General features: G+C 38.6%; 1 protein-coding gene across 2 annotated transcripts in view; it reads right to left on the bottom strand.

Moving 5' to 3' along the window:
* Positions 1–940: 940 nt before the first annotated feature.
* Positions 941–15,794, bottom strand: part of pacs1 (phosphofurin acidic cluster sorting protein 1) — a 54,959-nt gene continuing 40,105 nt past the window's right edge. The window contains exons 11-24 of one of the 2 annotated variants that reach the window (XM_084109731.1): positions 14,745–14,828; positions 14,344–14,465; positions 12,837–12,966; positions 11,664–11,768; positions 11,287–11,393; positions 10,875–11,029; positions 10,580–10,690; positions 9,516–9,618; positions 9,356–9,398; positions 8,430–8,472; positions 8,170–8,308; positions 6,583–6,821; positions 6,008–6,127; positions 941–5,220 (exon numbers count right to left, since the gene is read on the bottom strand). In XM_084109731.1, coding sequence (XP_083965857.1) covers positions 5,102–5,220; positions 6,008–6,127; positions 6,583–6,821; positions 8,170–8,308; positions 8,430–8,472; positions 9,356–9,398; positions 9,516–9,618; positions 10,580–10,690; positions 10,875–11,029; positions 11,287–11,393; positions 11,664–11,768; positions 12,837–12,966; positions 14,344–14,465; positions 14,745–14,828 — 1,620 coding nt within the window. In that variant the 3' untranslated portion in view covers positions 941–5,101. The remainder of the gene's footprint in view (positions 5,221–6,007; positions 6,128–6,582; positions 6,822–8,169; positions 8,309–8,429; positions 8,473–9,355; positions 9,399–9,515; positions 9,619–10,579; positions 10,691–10,874; positions 11,030–11,286; positions 11,394–11,663; positions 11,769–12,836; positions 12,967–14,343; positions 14,466–14,744; positions 14,829–15,794) is intronic. The other variant, XM_084109732.1, reaches the window with a different exon arrangement.

Here is a 15,794-nt window from a genome sequence, read left to right as displayed (position 1 = left end):
TAATGCTTTTCCGGTGACACTTTACAAAAAGGTTCATTAGTTTATGTATAACTAACACTGAACTAAAAACTTTGTTACTGTATTTATTCATCTTTGTTAATGTTAGTTAATAGAAATACAGCTGCTGTTCATTGTTTGTTCACAGTGCATTAACTAATGTTAACAAACACAACCTTTGATTTTAATAATGCATTAGTAAATGTTAAAATTAAGGTTGCTGAAGGTTAAGGTTGCTGAATGTTAAAATTAAAATGCTGAAGAAGTATTGTTCATTCTTAGTTCATGTTAACTTGGGTACCGTTGTTCTTCTAAATTATGCATCTAAAATATATAGCATTTTTTAAACAAATATCAAATAACAAATATCCAAAAGTATCCTATTCATACAGATTATACAGACACAATAGGCCTACATATTTTGAGAAAACCACCTTTAAAAATGAGTTTTCTCCTCCACTTCAGTACCACTTACAGTATATATACCACATTTTACAGTGTTATTCCTATCTATATTCTGAAGGTTTTTACTGAGGGATTTGTTCATATATCATTCGACTTATGTTATTCCTAAAAATATGGTGTATTTTCTTATTTATGGAGTGACAGATCCAAAATTCTCTTCTGTAAAAACTTTTGATTCTAATATGTCAACAAAATGAAACAAGAACTGTGAACATGGCTTTATCCAAACAATATTCTTTTATGTTGTTTTCTTAATGACAATATTGTCAATATATTCAAATATTGTCTCAATGTACTGTTGCTTATTAATCAACTGGTGATATCTTGTGAATCATTTTACTCTATTCTATGTTAAACTTACCAAGTTTTTAATCCATCATAAGCAATGCAAGTGACAAAAAAATAATATTTACACTGCATTAATCTGCACTTATTTTGTCGTATATACCAAAAAATCCACAATCTACACAAGGGAATATACAAATCAGGTGTGTTTATTAAATAAAAAAAAGGATACAAGTAACACTTTCACTGTCCATACCACATCTATTGATTGACAAACTCAATTATGAAAAAGCAGTACTACAAAACATGTCAAATAAAAAAATAACACAATAAAGGAACATGAGTTCATATTACAAGCACTTTGGATATGTACAAGCATTTTTGTCTAAAGGCAAAAAGGCAAAGAGCTGAAGACTGCTAAAAGAGAGTAACGCATGTGCAAAAATACTTATCTCATCCACAAGCTCGGCTTCATCATCTTCCACGTCGAAATATCACAGACATTTTTTTGTTTTGCTTTACACAGAAGGCCGAATCTGTAGTTTGAATCCATAGCTTGTGTGATTCAGGCATACTATCTGGAGATTACATTACACTGACAACAAGTACTCGATGAAGTGGACGAAGGACATTCTGACTGGCTGTTGGGATCATTAGTCGACCAATCAGAATGCTGGAATTCACTTCATGTATTCTGTAGAAAGTTCACGTGACAAATCAACACGGATACACACAGAGGTACGAGGACAGGCAAAGATCGGACTCCACACGACACACACACACACACACGGATAAACACACTCCATGTTCCACTGACCAAAACTAGTAGCTGTTGAAAACGCTTTCGTTTAATTGTGAAACGAATCAGAAATTCAGTACTTGACCATCCCAATTCTCTATAAATACTGAAAATCATTTTCCATACATAGAAAATCACAAACAAAAACAAAAACATAATGTAACAGCTGACACACTTCGGCAGTGACACTTGTTTTGACCCTTCAAGAAACACGTATCCATATAAAATTTGAACTTGGACTCCGAAATAGTTTTTTTTCTTCTTCTCTCTCACGAAGCTTGTGTGAAGTTTGCTGCAAGTTTTTTGTGCATTTGCTCATCATGCAAGCGTAAAACACAGACAGCAAGTGTAACAACATCACAGACAAATCTGATTAGTTTGAAGTAAAATTCAGCGAGAGTTTTTCTCTTTATATACTCAACATCAATAGTTTCTAAGCTTTGGTGGAAATGCTGACCCTCTAAATTAATCATTTATGAACTTTTCAGATCCAATAAGGAATGATCAAAGACTTTACCAAAGACTTTACAGGATTGTACAAAAAAATTTAAAATAAAATAAAATAAACCCTAGACATTATCGCTACAAGCCTTAGAACTAGAATTTAGGTCACAAAGATATTAATAAAATAAAAATGCAAATTAAACAACTATATAAAAACTGGTAAAACATTAAGAATTGATCTGCTATTTGCCATTCTTAAACGTGGATATTTGTTCAACAGAGGAGTATTGATAACCAACATTAACGGAAAAAAAGTTTAAGGTTTCTTCAACCTTCTAGGGCAGAAAAATTAGAGATGCATTTCATGTAGACACAATAAATTCACTCACACTTCAAACCGACTGCTAACAGAAGCAGGAACAAATACAAATCTAACTGACCCATCTTGACTTTAATACTTTTGTTGTTCTTAATACTTTTAACCACAGAAAGACTGACACTTTCATCCCAGACGACAAGAAAGATCCAGGTCATATCTCACCTCAAAAATCTTAATTATATCGAGTACAATTGACTGCAATGCAAACATTTGAATTAAAAATCACATCGTAACAAATGCTACCATGATGTATGCAAATAAAACTTAAATAATTCCCACATTACTGCCGTGAAAACTAGACCAATCGTGTCTCAAAGCAAAATCCTAAATTTCTTTCTTCTGATTTTGTGGTGAAATATGACTCAGACATGTTCTTGACAGATCATGCAGTTTGAAAGTGAATTAATAATAATATTAGGAGTTCAACAGATTATGTAACAATCATTGTACATATTGATAATCTGCAATGTTTGGAAGTCGCCGTGACTGAAGTGAAGGACGTATAGTTCACACCACAGACTAATCAAACCAGTGACCACTACTGTCCACAAACACACACACACACACACTGGTTTCACTCCAACTGTGGAACAACATCATTTCATAGATTTAGTAGATAGATAGTTTGTTTTGTTATTATTTTAAAACCACATTTCAGTGACGTTTTGCTAGTTGCATTACCTACGAAGAATATCTCACAAATCTTCTAGACAAAATAAAAGCACATGACTTTTGGAAAAGCTCCAGCTAGAAAATAAAGGGATATTGTAGCTTAAAATGTACTGATCGGAGATCAGTTCTGCTGTTTAGCTCATGACCGCACAGAAAAAAAAAGAAAAAATTTTTTTTTTAAATGATAAAGAAAATTCTTTGTATTTGTGTCTTTTCCACGACAAATAGCTAAAACACTCATAAATCAATATACATTTACTTGAGAAGCAAATTGATCAAAATGAACTGAGTTTACAGGTATGGACAGATATTTTATCTTGTTTTAAGCATAAACTCATTTAATTTTGATCATTTTCATCAGGAAAACAAGACTTAATATCTTGTTTTTTCAGAAAAATCAATTAATTAAACAGTTTTACAGATATGGTCCGATATTTTTTCTTGTTTTAAGCATTCATTTTTATCGGAAAACAATACTTGCTTTGCAAGTAAATGTATCTTAATTTAATGTTTAGATTTTTGTATTGAAAAACAAAAACAAAAAAAACAAACAAAATACAAATGAAAACAAAAATACTAAGTTACAAAATAATTTTTGCAGCGTGTAAAGGTAGTATTCATGAATCTTGTTTTAAGTGTGTGTTTCATAAAAGAAGCGGATTACTTCTTGTGCTTTGGACGAAGATATGAAGAAACGAAGGCGAGTGTAAGTGCATAGCGTTTGACAACTGATGAAGATAAAACCCCAAGTTCTCCCCAAACCAGTTTACAACTGTACAAAAGCAGTAAAACTACATCCTCCCCAATTCTGCCAAATACACCAACTTTTTAACATCATAACCTGTGGCTTTTTCACCTCGAACCATGTCCAATATTAACGTTTCGATAAACGCGCGTCATGAAATCTTTATCCAGGTGACCGATCTTTCTGTTCCCTAATGTTTACATTCTGATTGGCCAGAGATCTTTGGAGATGGTTTATGAAAAAGAAATAAACCCTTAAGATGAGCTACATATTTAAGCTAAAAAGGTCACTTTCTGACACATAAAAGCAATAATGTGTGTAAAAACCAATATAAAACTGAATGGAAATAGTTTATTCTAGGTAATAGAGATTAATCACTGTGAACTAAGATCTGATGTCAACCTTCTGTACACCAAAGGGAACATAAAACGCCGCTGCATTAGCGCTAGCAGTTAGCAACATGTGCACGAGTACATGGTGCACTATTGAACTTACATTAAAATAACGTTCGTTAACTTTGCCAGTGCATTATGGGTGATGTAGTATAAGACATGCAGGTTAAAGGTCATTAATGCAGTTCCAGATTTTCTCGACTGGTAGGAAAAAAACCCCAAATTACGCAAAAGTTGATTTTTAAGAAATCTGTAAAACTCATCAGTTGGCTGATGGGCACCTTGTAGCTCCGCCTTCAATAACTGGGTGTGGAATAGGGCGTTAAACTCCGCCCACTTAATAACGGTAAGAGTTTTGCGCATTTCGTAATATTCATTGGTGCTTTTTTCCACAAGAAGTGAGACAAACATGTTAAATAATCTTTGTTTACAAAAAACGACCATGGTAACGTTTGTTTCAACCAAAATTCCCTCGTTGCTAAAGCTGCTCTCATATTAATTTATTATAATTTTACTTGTGTAACATTACCTGTAACTTTATCGGTGACTACAGTTACCATGGTGGATTTTAGCGCGGGTTAAACGGCATTGATTGGTGGTTGAGGGAAGCCATTGATAAAGAGATCAGTGTTGTCAAGGGCTGTTGGATGTGATTGAAGCGGGTTAATAGTCAACAGGAGGAGTATTCAGATTTTGTGCTTGGCCCCCATATGTGGCACTGGGACCTTTGATAAATAAAAGTGACTAGCGCTGATAGAAGTCTATCGTACCCGTCTTCAACTCCACCAACCCACCCACCGGAGACTGTCACATGAGAGTCCTGTCTCGACTACGATTGGCCAGCGTTCCGGGAGCGGGGGGTTGGTGGGTGTGATGGGATGTGGGTCGCAGGTTGAAGAGGCGGGTTCAGTGAGTGGTCGGTCCTAGGAAGCTGGTTTGCTGTATCCGAACAATCCCACCGGGAGATACTTGACGTGAGTCGGCCACTGAGCGGCTAACTGGAAGAACTTCACGTCGTTCCACTCTCCTCCATCAATGGTGACTGAGAAAAGAGGAACACCGCTGAAGATTTAGGTTTCTGCATTACACAGTGTCCTAACTAATAATAATAATAATCATAATAATAATAATGCATTTTATTTAAGGCGCCTTTCAAACCACTCAAGGTCACCATACAACAAGTAGCAACAGTAACAATATTAAAACAGAAAATAACAGTAAATAACAGTCTTTTCCGTGTTAATCAGAGTGTTTGTCCTAACCAGCCGCGACACGCGCCGATTCTACTTTAGAAACGGTTTCTATTTTTCTGCGACGTCGCGCTGGAACAACAAACACAAAGTGTGGCGATGATAATCTCAGGTAGTGTTTATGTGCTTTATTTAATGTTAAAAGCGTGTAATGTGACTGAATATCATTTAGTGCTCCAGCTTTGTAGCTGTAAAAGCAACAATAGATAATTCACCTCAGATCTTGAAATTAAACAAATGGAAACAAGAACGTTCAAACTGTGAACAAACAAGTGTATTATCTGACAAAGATTGTTTTAGTAACTCAGTAGACTATGTATTTATAATAATGTTTAAATGGTGTAATATTTATGAATTTGATTATGTAGCGACTTTTTCTAATCGAGATTACTCTCTGGTGCCGCGAGACTCCGCCCACACGCTGTTCTGATTGGCTGTGGGTTTTGATTGATTTTTACGGATCTCGCAGTCGCACCGCGTCTAATGTGGACAGACACATTATGTGTCGCTGGAATCTTATCGCATCGTGTCTGGTTAGGACCCGGTGTCAGTGTTTAGTGATTAATGAAGGTCCGGTACCTTTCAGGATGGTCTGCTGCTGTTTGGCGGAGCAGATGAGCCGGCTGATGCCCTCGATCACCTGACTCTTAGAGTCCATCTCCTTCTCTTTAGGTTTCTTCCCCAGGAAAATAGTGGGAACTGAAGGACAAAGCCAGAGTAAGACATTATAGGGAGTATAGGGAGTAACATTTTTTTTTTTTTTTTTTTTACATATATTATTTAACTTACACAACTGTTCAAAAGTTTGGGGTCAGTACGATTTTTTACCCCCCGAAAGGAATTAATATTTTTATTCAGCCCAGTATGTGATAAATTCATAAAAAATGACAGTAAAGGCATTTATAATATTACAAAAGATTTCTATTTCAAATAAACGCTGATCTTTTGAACAGTTTTCATAGGAATATTATGCAGCACAACTGTTTTCAACATTGATAATAATCATAAATGCTTCTTGAGCATCAAATCATCATGTGTGTTCCCGCAGGAAAGTGCAAACCCTCTATAAACCGAATAACAGTTGGTCAAACACTCTCGGTACTGAGCAAACATGATCTTCTGGATGCTACGAGTGGTCACCGGCTTCAGTTTACCTTTCTTGTTCTTCTCTTTGGTGACCACGGTCATGGCCATAGTGTTGACGGGCGCCTGAGGCTCGCTGGCTCCGCCTCCTGGCAACCGGCTGACCTGCAGCGACCAGAAGGCACTTTTCAGTGTGTTCTTACAGCCGGTGTCCCTCCTCTCGCCCTCGCGCCGCTTCTCCGACAGAGACGCCAGCCAGTAGTCCACCTGCAGGCCGATGGCGTCCACCCCGTGAGACATGCTGGGACTCCTGACACACACACAGAGCACAATTATTAAAGGGGTGGTATAATGCAAGATGTAAAATAAGTCTGTGATGTCCCCAGAGTGTGTATGTGAAGGTTTAGCTCAAAATACCCCACAGATCATTTTTTATAGCATGTTAAAATTGGCCCTTTTTGAGGGTGAGCAAAAACGCGTCGTTTCGTGTTTCCCTTTAAATGCAAATGAGCTGCTGCTCCCGGCACAGAGGGCGGAGCTACAACAGCTCGTGTGTTTCTTTGATTACCTCACACACACACGCACTAAAATGTCAGAAACTGTTCTGCCTTTTATGTTCAAACCGGAGTCGGACAATGATGGAGAGACTCGAGAAGACTCCCAAATGTGCTCAACTCTTCCTCTTCTCAACACTGCTTGCGTGTTCCTGGGGGCGGGGTTTATGTAAATTTTAGGGATAGTGATGTCATTAACCCGGGAGGAAGCTTGTGTAGTCCCTACCAGCCGTTTGTTGTAGTCCTTAAAAAGCGATTTCTGTAAAAGAAAATATCTCTCTTTGCTTTGAACTTTGAGTGTTGTATCTTGAAACAAACATTTTTGCATTATTTTCCTGTTATCTCTGTAAAGCTGCTTTTAAAAAATCTGTGTTGTAAAAAGCGCTATATAAATAAAGGTGACTTGACTTATTTTGCTCAAGATAAGGATGTATTGAGTCCACATGTCATGCTAACAAGAAACTCTGCTTCTAACCACAGGTCGAGAGCTGTTGCTCCAAACACACGTCTCTGCGATGCTGTTTGCGAATGTTCGTTGGAACGATGGTTTCGGGGAAACACCGACTCGTTGAACTGCTGATATCGACAGGTTATGGGCTTGCGACCATAGTTTTTTTATTTTTATTTTTATATGGAACTAATATTCTGCTGTCTTGGCCAGGACTCCCTTGAAAATGAGATTTTGAATCTCAATGGGATTATTTCCTGGTAAAATAAAGGTAAATAAAAAAAAATAAAAAAAATAGTTGGCTAACGATGCTTTCGGGAAACACACCCCAGATTGTTAGATTGTCTATTACATTTCTAGGTAACACTTTACAAAAAGGCAACTAACATTAGCAATACATTTGTTGCAATATTATGACACCAGAAATGGTGGCTTTACTGGTCTGAGCTGGTTTTAAAGCTGGATTCGCTGGACTTCCAGGTGGCGGGTTCATAGACCACCTCTGATCAGCTTGACCACCTTTATCCTGCATGACCTGGTTTCTCCAGCAGGGATTATTCCCCAGTCATTCCTGAAACCTTGTGACGGTACAAATTCCTCAACAATCCGGAAGTGTTTCTGAACCAAACCCAATGCTAAAGTCATGTGACGCTCACCCTTGCACAGCCAAGCCGCCGCCCATGGAGGGGGAGGAGGGGGGCGTGGCGATCTCTTTCAGACTGGCGGGTGACCCGTGAGAGGGCGGAGACGTGGACGGGACGGCTAAACTCACAGCCACGCCCTCTTCCAGGTCGCCTGGGGAACAGAGATGGACACGCAGGGAGATTTTGTCACACACATGAAAAGCCACACGCAGAGTTATGGAAAGCAGTCAGTGCTTTAGTGTCCATGCAAACACACACACACACACACACACCTGCTGATGACTGGCCCGGCTCTATCAAACCCACTTTCACCACCTGTGAGACACCAACAGATCCAGACAAATAAATACAGAGACAGACAGACACACGGACAGATTAAAATAATAATAATAATAATAATAAAATAAATAAATAAACTAAAAAAAAATAAGGTAAAAAATAAATTCCAGGGGCAAATTACCCACCAAAAAAGTTAATAAAGTTAATTTAATTTATTATAATACATGATAGAATATAATATATGACGCTTTCCGTGACGTTTGTGCTGTTTGCAACAAACATACAAAGCAAAAACTCAGGACAAATATACATATATTTTAATCAATCAATGCAAAATGCAATATTATAGCTAGTAAGAAAAACTTATGGGTAAAATAAATACATAAATAAATAAATAAAATAAAATAAAATAAAATAAAATAAAATAAAATAAAATAAAATAAAATAAAATAAATAAAAAATAAATAAAATAAAACAATAAATAAAAATAAAATCTGTCAAAATAAATTCCAGGGGCAAATATTACCCCTCAAAAAAGTTAATAAAGTTTATTTAATTATTATAATACATGATACAATATAATATATGATGATTTGTGCTGTTTGCAACAAAATTCTGAATAATTTTATTGTCAGAGAACAAATATAAATGTATTTTTAATTAATCGCAAAATGTAATATTTTGGCTAGTAAGAAATACTTATGGCTCACAAATAAAATAAAATAAAATAAAATAAAAGAAAAGAAAAGAAAAGAAAAAAGAAAATACATTCCAGGGGCAAATATTAGCCCACAAATTTCATTAAATTTATAATAATGATATGATATGATGTTTTGAGTGCCATTTGTGCTGTTTTTCGACATATATATATATAAAGCAAAAACTCTATTAACTGCCAGAAAGTGCTTATTTTTCTTACCCCAATGAACGGTATGAATTTCTGATAGGAATCTTCATCCCTCCTGCAAGAGAAGCGATAGTTTAACTCAAAGGCTCATGGGAAATGAACCTGCATCTACAGTATCACATCATCTCCAGGTTTAATGAAAAGTGTGTGTGAATGAGAGCGAGAGCCGTACGTTCTGTGTTTGCAGGTCAACATGGCCTCAGCGATCGGCAGCTGGTGTGTGTGAGCGGCTCCACTGATGTACTGAGTCACTCGAGACGCAACGTCCACCGCATCTACAACACACACACAGTTACAGCATACAGTCGTGTGTGTGTGTTTGTGTGTGTGTGTGTGTGAGCGGCTCCACTGATGTACTGAGTCACTCGAGACGCAACGTCCACCGCATCTACAACACACACACAGTTACAGCATACAGTCGTGTGTGTGTGTTTGTGTGTGTGTGTGTGTGAGCGGCTCCACTGATGTACTGAGTCACTCGAGACGCAACGTCCACCGCATCTACAACACACACACAGTTACAGCATACAGTCGTGTGTGTGTGTGAGAGAGTGTGTGAGAGTGTGTGTGTGTGTGAGCGGCTCCACTGATGTACTGAGTCACTCGAGACGCAACGTCCACCGCATCTACAACACACACACAGTTACAGCATACAGTCGTGTGTGTGTGTTTGTGTGTGTGTGTGTGTGTGTGTGTGTGAGCGGCTCCACTGATGTATTGAGTCATTCGAAACGCAACGTCCACCGCATCTACAACACACACACAGTTACAGCATACAGTCGTGTGTGTGTGTGTGTGTGTGTGTGTGTGTGAGCGGCTCCACTGATGTACTGAGTCACTCGAGACGCAACGTCCACCGCATCTACAACACACACAGTTACAGCATACAGTCGTGTGTGTGTGTTTGTGTGTGTGTGTGTGTGTGTGAGCGGCTCCACTGATGTATTGAGTCACTCGAAACGCAACGTCCACCGCATCTACAACACACACACAGTTACAGCATACAGTCGTGTGTGTGTGTGTGTGTGTGAGCGGCTCCACTGATGTACTGAGTCACTCGAGACGCAACGTCCACCACATCTACAACACACACAGTTACAGCATACAGTCGTGTTTGTGTGTGTGAGAGTGAGTGTGTGTGTGTGTGTGTGTGTGTGTGTGAGAGAGTACGTGAGAGTACGTGAGAGTGAGAGTGAGAGTGTGTGTGTGTGTGTGTGTGTGTGTGTGTGTGTGTACCTGTCTGCGGTGGCTCTGACCGGTTGAATAAGTCTCTCCACGCTCCGTCCAGGAAGGCTGCGCTGTAACGGTTGTCAAGGGCTCCCAGGTGCTTAGCAACAGGATGAGAACCTGAACGAGTTCAGAAGAAAGAAAAAAACAACAAACAGAAATACTGAGCCATGAAATTAACATTAAATTACATTAAAACAATAGAAATAAATCATATATATACACATCCATCCATCCATCTATATGTAATATAATGTAATATACTGGTAATTTCTTACTGATGTCATCAGTTGTGTTTTCTTACCCAGAGGCACGACCAGGAAGCGAATGTGATTGAGCCAATCAGAGGTCTTGTTGGCCAGCTGAGTGACGAAGAACTGCAGGACTGATCCCAGATAACTCTGAGCACCGACCACTGCAACCTTCACCGGCCGAGGCATCGACGAGTTACAGTTACAGCTGCGCACACACACGCACACGCACACACACACACACACACACAGTCAGTGTTTCAGACGTGTTGAACTCTAGATCACATCATGACACCGGACCAAAGTTCATCAGAAGCCTGATGGAGAAACCCTGATCAATTCACTGGTAAATACAAACACTTTTAGCAGGTTTAAGGTTTGTTAGCACTGAAACTGACAGTGCTGGTCGTGTCTGTCGTGTGTTTTGCGGAGTCGTTTCACTCTTTCTGTGATTGTGTGACTTACAACTTCTGAATGCGTGTGAGAAGAGCCGAGAGAACGGCCTGGATCTCAGCGCCGGAACACGTACACACCACTGGATGCTTCTGAACCTGCAGCTGCTCTGCGACATACTGACACACACACACGTACGCGCACACACACACACACACAGAGTTCAGATTTCTGTTCAAAATTACAGTTTGTTTTATTACGTGTGTGTATATACAGTATACATTACACACACACACACACACACACTCAAACACACACTCAAACACACAAACACAAATAAACACAAGCACAAACACTCACACAAACGCAAAAACTCACACACACACAGACAGACAAAAACACAAACACAAACACTAACACTAACACACACCAAACACAAACACACATACCTGTCCTTGCCAGTCTGTGCCATTGATCAGGATGAGACTTTCAGGAAGAGCAGCATCAGATAACAGAATCTGATTCAACTGATCATAGACAGCTTTCCTGAGGACCTGCACACACACACACACACACACACACACACACACACACACACACACACACACACACACACACACACACACACACACACACACACACACACACACACACACACACACACACACACACACACACACACACACACACACACACACAGGGATGAGTCAGCTGAACATGAATAATTCACAGAGACTCTGCAGAACAAGATGAAACACTGCATTAACATTCCTTATTTAAACCACGGAAATGAATGAGAAATGTGAGAGAATCCGAGGAGAACCGCGTTCTGAGAAACACCCCGTTTACACACGCACTGAAGAAATACCACGGTGAACCGCAGGGCTGCGTTTAAAATATTCATTTCTCATCTCAATTTTAACTGATTCTCATTCTGATGAACCAATATTGATTCTTAAATCCTAAGAATCAATCTTTTAGTCTACGCTGTTTTCAGTTGATGCATAAACAAAAACATCATCTCTAGCATGCAGCTTGTAAACAACGTCACGCAACATCACATGTACCTCAGAAACGCCGTTCAATGTCCATAAACTCGTTAGTCAAGGAGCCTTTTGCTAAATATATGCACTATTATATACATGACAATTGCAGTGCTGATTTATCGCATCCAAAATAAAAGTTTGTGTTTATATAATGTGTGTGTACTGTGTATAATTATTTTGTGTATATATAAAGTATACACACACACATGCATGTATATATTTAAGAAAAATGTGTTATTTATATATAAAATATTTATATTTATATATAATATAAATTATATACAAATCTTTTTACAGTATATACATGTAAATATTTCTTAAATATATACATGCATGTGTGTGTATTCATATATACAAAATAATTATACACAGTACACACACACATATTATGTAAACACAAACTTTTATTTTGGATGCGATTAATGGCGATTAATCGTTGTCCAGCACCAGAAAATATACATTCTGTACCAGATAAATATCCAAAACGAATCAAAATCAAATTGAACTGAATCAAGATAGGAACTAAATGGAATTGCAAGCTAGTGAATCAAACTCTAATGCGATGTAACGCTCCACCTGTGTGCTGTGTCCGAGCTCAGGTGATCTCTCGCTGTCGGAGCTGTTGGTTCGTTCGCTCAGCGGTTTGGAGAGCTGTCGATCTTTCACAGGAGTGCAGCGCTTACGGGGTGTGTTTCCTCCATCCAGCCTGCAACACACACACACACACACACACACCATCATTTCTGTGCGTTTTCTGACTGTATTCCTAGCCTAGCTGCACTTCAATCCAGATCAACCCTGCTTGGTTACGCTTACAAACACACATGCGTTGTTGGGGAAGCGACTCTGAAACTGTAGTTTGACGAGCTATAACAGACTCTAAAGTTAAAGTAGTTAAGATCAAGCTAATCTTCTGAAAAAGTAGCTAGCTACACTACAAGTTGGGTTTACAACAACATAATGCAATACAATTATGATTTCAAAGAGGATTGTTTTTTTTTGTTGTAAATTATCCAAAGATACAAACAATAATCAAATATATATCTCAAACTGACTTGCAAAATTCTGGCTGATACCGATAATTCTTCATATTTGAAAGCCGATAACCGATATATTGGCTGATAAATCTAAATCCAATTTTTTATATAATTTTTGAGACTGATTACAAAAACAAAAGTCTCAAGCACACAATTATAACGTTCTCATTATAATTTTATGAAACCGATATGACAGACTTGCGCTGCACATGTTGCACTGAACTGTATTTTCCTTTTTTGAAGTGATTTCAATCAATTCAGAAGCATCATGATGATCAGTGCACATCTGAAGTGTTTCAGCTGAAGGAAATAATGCATTATTTATCGGCTTTAAGATATCGGCCGATACCGATATGGTGGCCGATATAACGTGCATCCCTACAAAACTGCAACAGATATAACATCAATGCAAGAACAAAATGTATGCAACTTATATTAGATACACAGGAGTGGTCAAAAACGCCGGTTAAACTCGCAGCATTTCTGAGACGCAAATTGTTGCTAGCATGAACACAGTGTTAAACCTGTCGCAACCTATTTAATCTGATCACACACTTTTTCTGTGTGATAAGCGACCACAGCTATACTGCGACCTTCGGTTTCGGTTTGATTGACAGATGCTTTGCCAAAGCAATGGTCCGTCAGTGATCTTTTAGGTTCATTACGAAACTGTAGCGGGACTGATTCAACTATGGCGGGTCATCATTGTTATTAAATCAGATATTGACATTTGATATAGAGTTAAATAAAGCTGGTTAATTAATCAATTTAAAAAGGCTATAATTCTCTTCTCAGTGAACTGTACAGCCACAAGATGCGTGGCAGAACAATAGATGGCGGTAACGCACAATTTTAGTTAGTGATCTATTAAGAAGATGACGCTACTTGTTGGAAAAAGTAGTTCGCTACTGGAAAAGCTACACTGTTTCAAAAGCAACTGAGTTGCTGTTAAGCTACTGAAAAACGTAGCAACTAGCTTGCTACTTGTCGTTAGCTACTCCCCAACACCGCATGATATTACTGAAGATGTGTGTTGGTGGCCTGACCTGGGTGACGGCATGGACTGAATCTCGTTCTTGCTGGTTTTTAAGGGTGTACGTGGTTTTTCAGCCACAGACACTGTTATACAGGGGCCGACATCACTGAACAACTCCTGATCATTCAGTTCCTACACACATCCAACACAAAAGAGCATTAAAACATAATAACCAGAAGAATTCAAGTCAGGCAAGTGAGCATAATACACACTGAGCCCGGAGGACTTAGGACAGTGTGAAAATGTGACTTATTTATGATTTTTTGCTTTTTTGCTTTCCTTTTTGACAAATGTTTTGCTTGAAAAGTGTGCTTGTACTATCTTTATTTTAAAATAAACGACTTTTAGTTAGATTTTTTCCATATATAATGTAAATATATGCATGCTTCAGACTATATCTGTGTGTCTCACCAGCGTGTCGGTCTCGGACAGCGGCTCGTCCAGGTTACGGCTGCGCGAGTGTTTGAGTTTATCTGACGGCGGCTGCTCCCCCTGCTGGACACACACACAAACTACAATCACAAACACCATACACACACACACAAACCAACTAAGGGTGTCCAATCCGACTCCTGGAGGGCCAGGATCAGCCTCCACCTGGGTTTAGCTAACCTGCTACAGCACAATTGCCTGGAAGTTTCTGACCGCCTTGATGAGCTGGTTCAGGTGTGGTTTACTAAGCCTGGTGCTAAACTATGCAGGACAGTGGCCCTTTGGACACCCCTGTACTAAACACTCACAAACAGGGCCTAAATTAACACTCGCCAAGCACCAAATGCAGTAAAAATCGGCGTTGGCGAGTGTATGAAATGATGTCAATCGCCAGTTGGCCGGTAACCTTTATATTGTGAGAGCATGAATATGAACGACGCTCAGGATAGTTATCGTAAAGAAAGTTTGAGCCTTGCCAATTTAAATATTCAAGCGCAAAAAGACGTGAACAGGAGCTCATTTTGTTACTCACACATTGTGTGGCAACGTTTAAACATCTGAAGCGCGCGCCCAGAAATCCGCATCTCAGACCGCACACGAATACTAAATTGAGCTCTCTTTCACGTCTTCTTGTGCTTGAACGGACAAATTCACACAAAACGATGTCAAAAACTGCCCATCTCAGCGAGTATCCAGGTAAACACAGTAGGTTATGTCTTAAATGAACATAAACAGTTAAACGCATGTGTACAGAATGCGTACCGGATCTGTGCATTAGGTCTTAAAGTGACAGCAGCTAATATTTTTGCTTCTGTCTGCGTTTTTAATGTAAAAAACACTCACTGCTCACATTAATAAGGATTAATCTATGTTTAATTTCTACAGGTAAGACTATGCAGTGTTATTTTACTTTTGATTAGCGTACTTTTTTTCAATTTTGGTAACTGAAAATTGTGAATTTTCACTGGTATCTAACATTTTGGTGGCATAACTACCTGTTTTTGCAAAAACAGTTTCATGGCCGGTCAT

The sequence above is a fragment of the Abramis brama genome (assembly GCF_963993115.1).
Source record: "Abramis brama genome assembly, chromosome: 3".
In the NCBI taxonomy this organism is placed as follows: Eukaryota; Metazoa; Chordata; class Actinopteri; order Cypriniformes; family Leuciscidae; genus Abramis; species Abramis brama.
The sequence above is the reverse complement of the archived record's forward strand: the minus strand, read 5'-3'. Positions and strand labels throughout refer to the sequence as shown.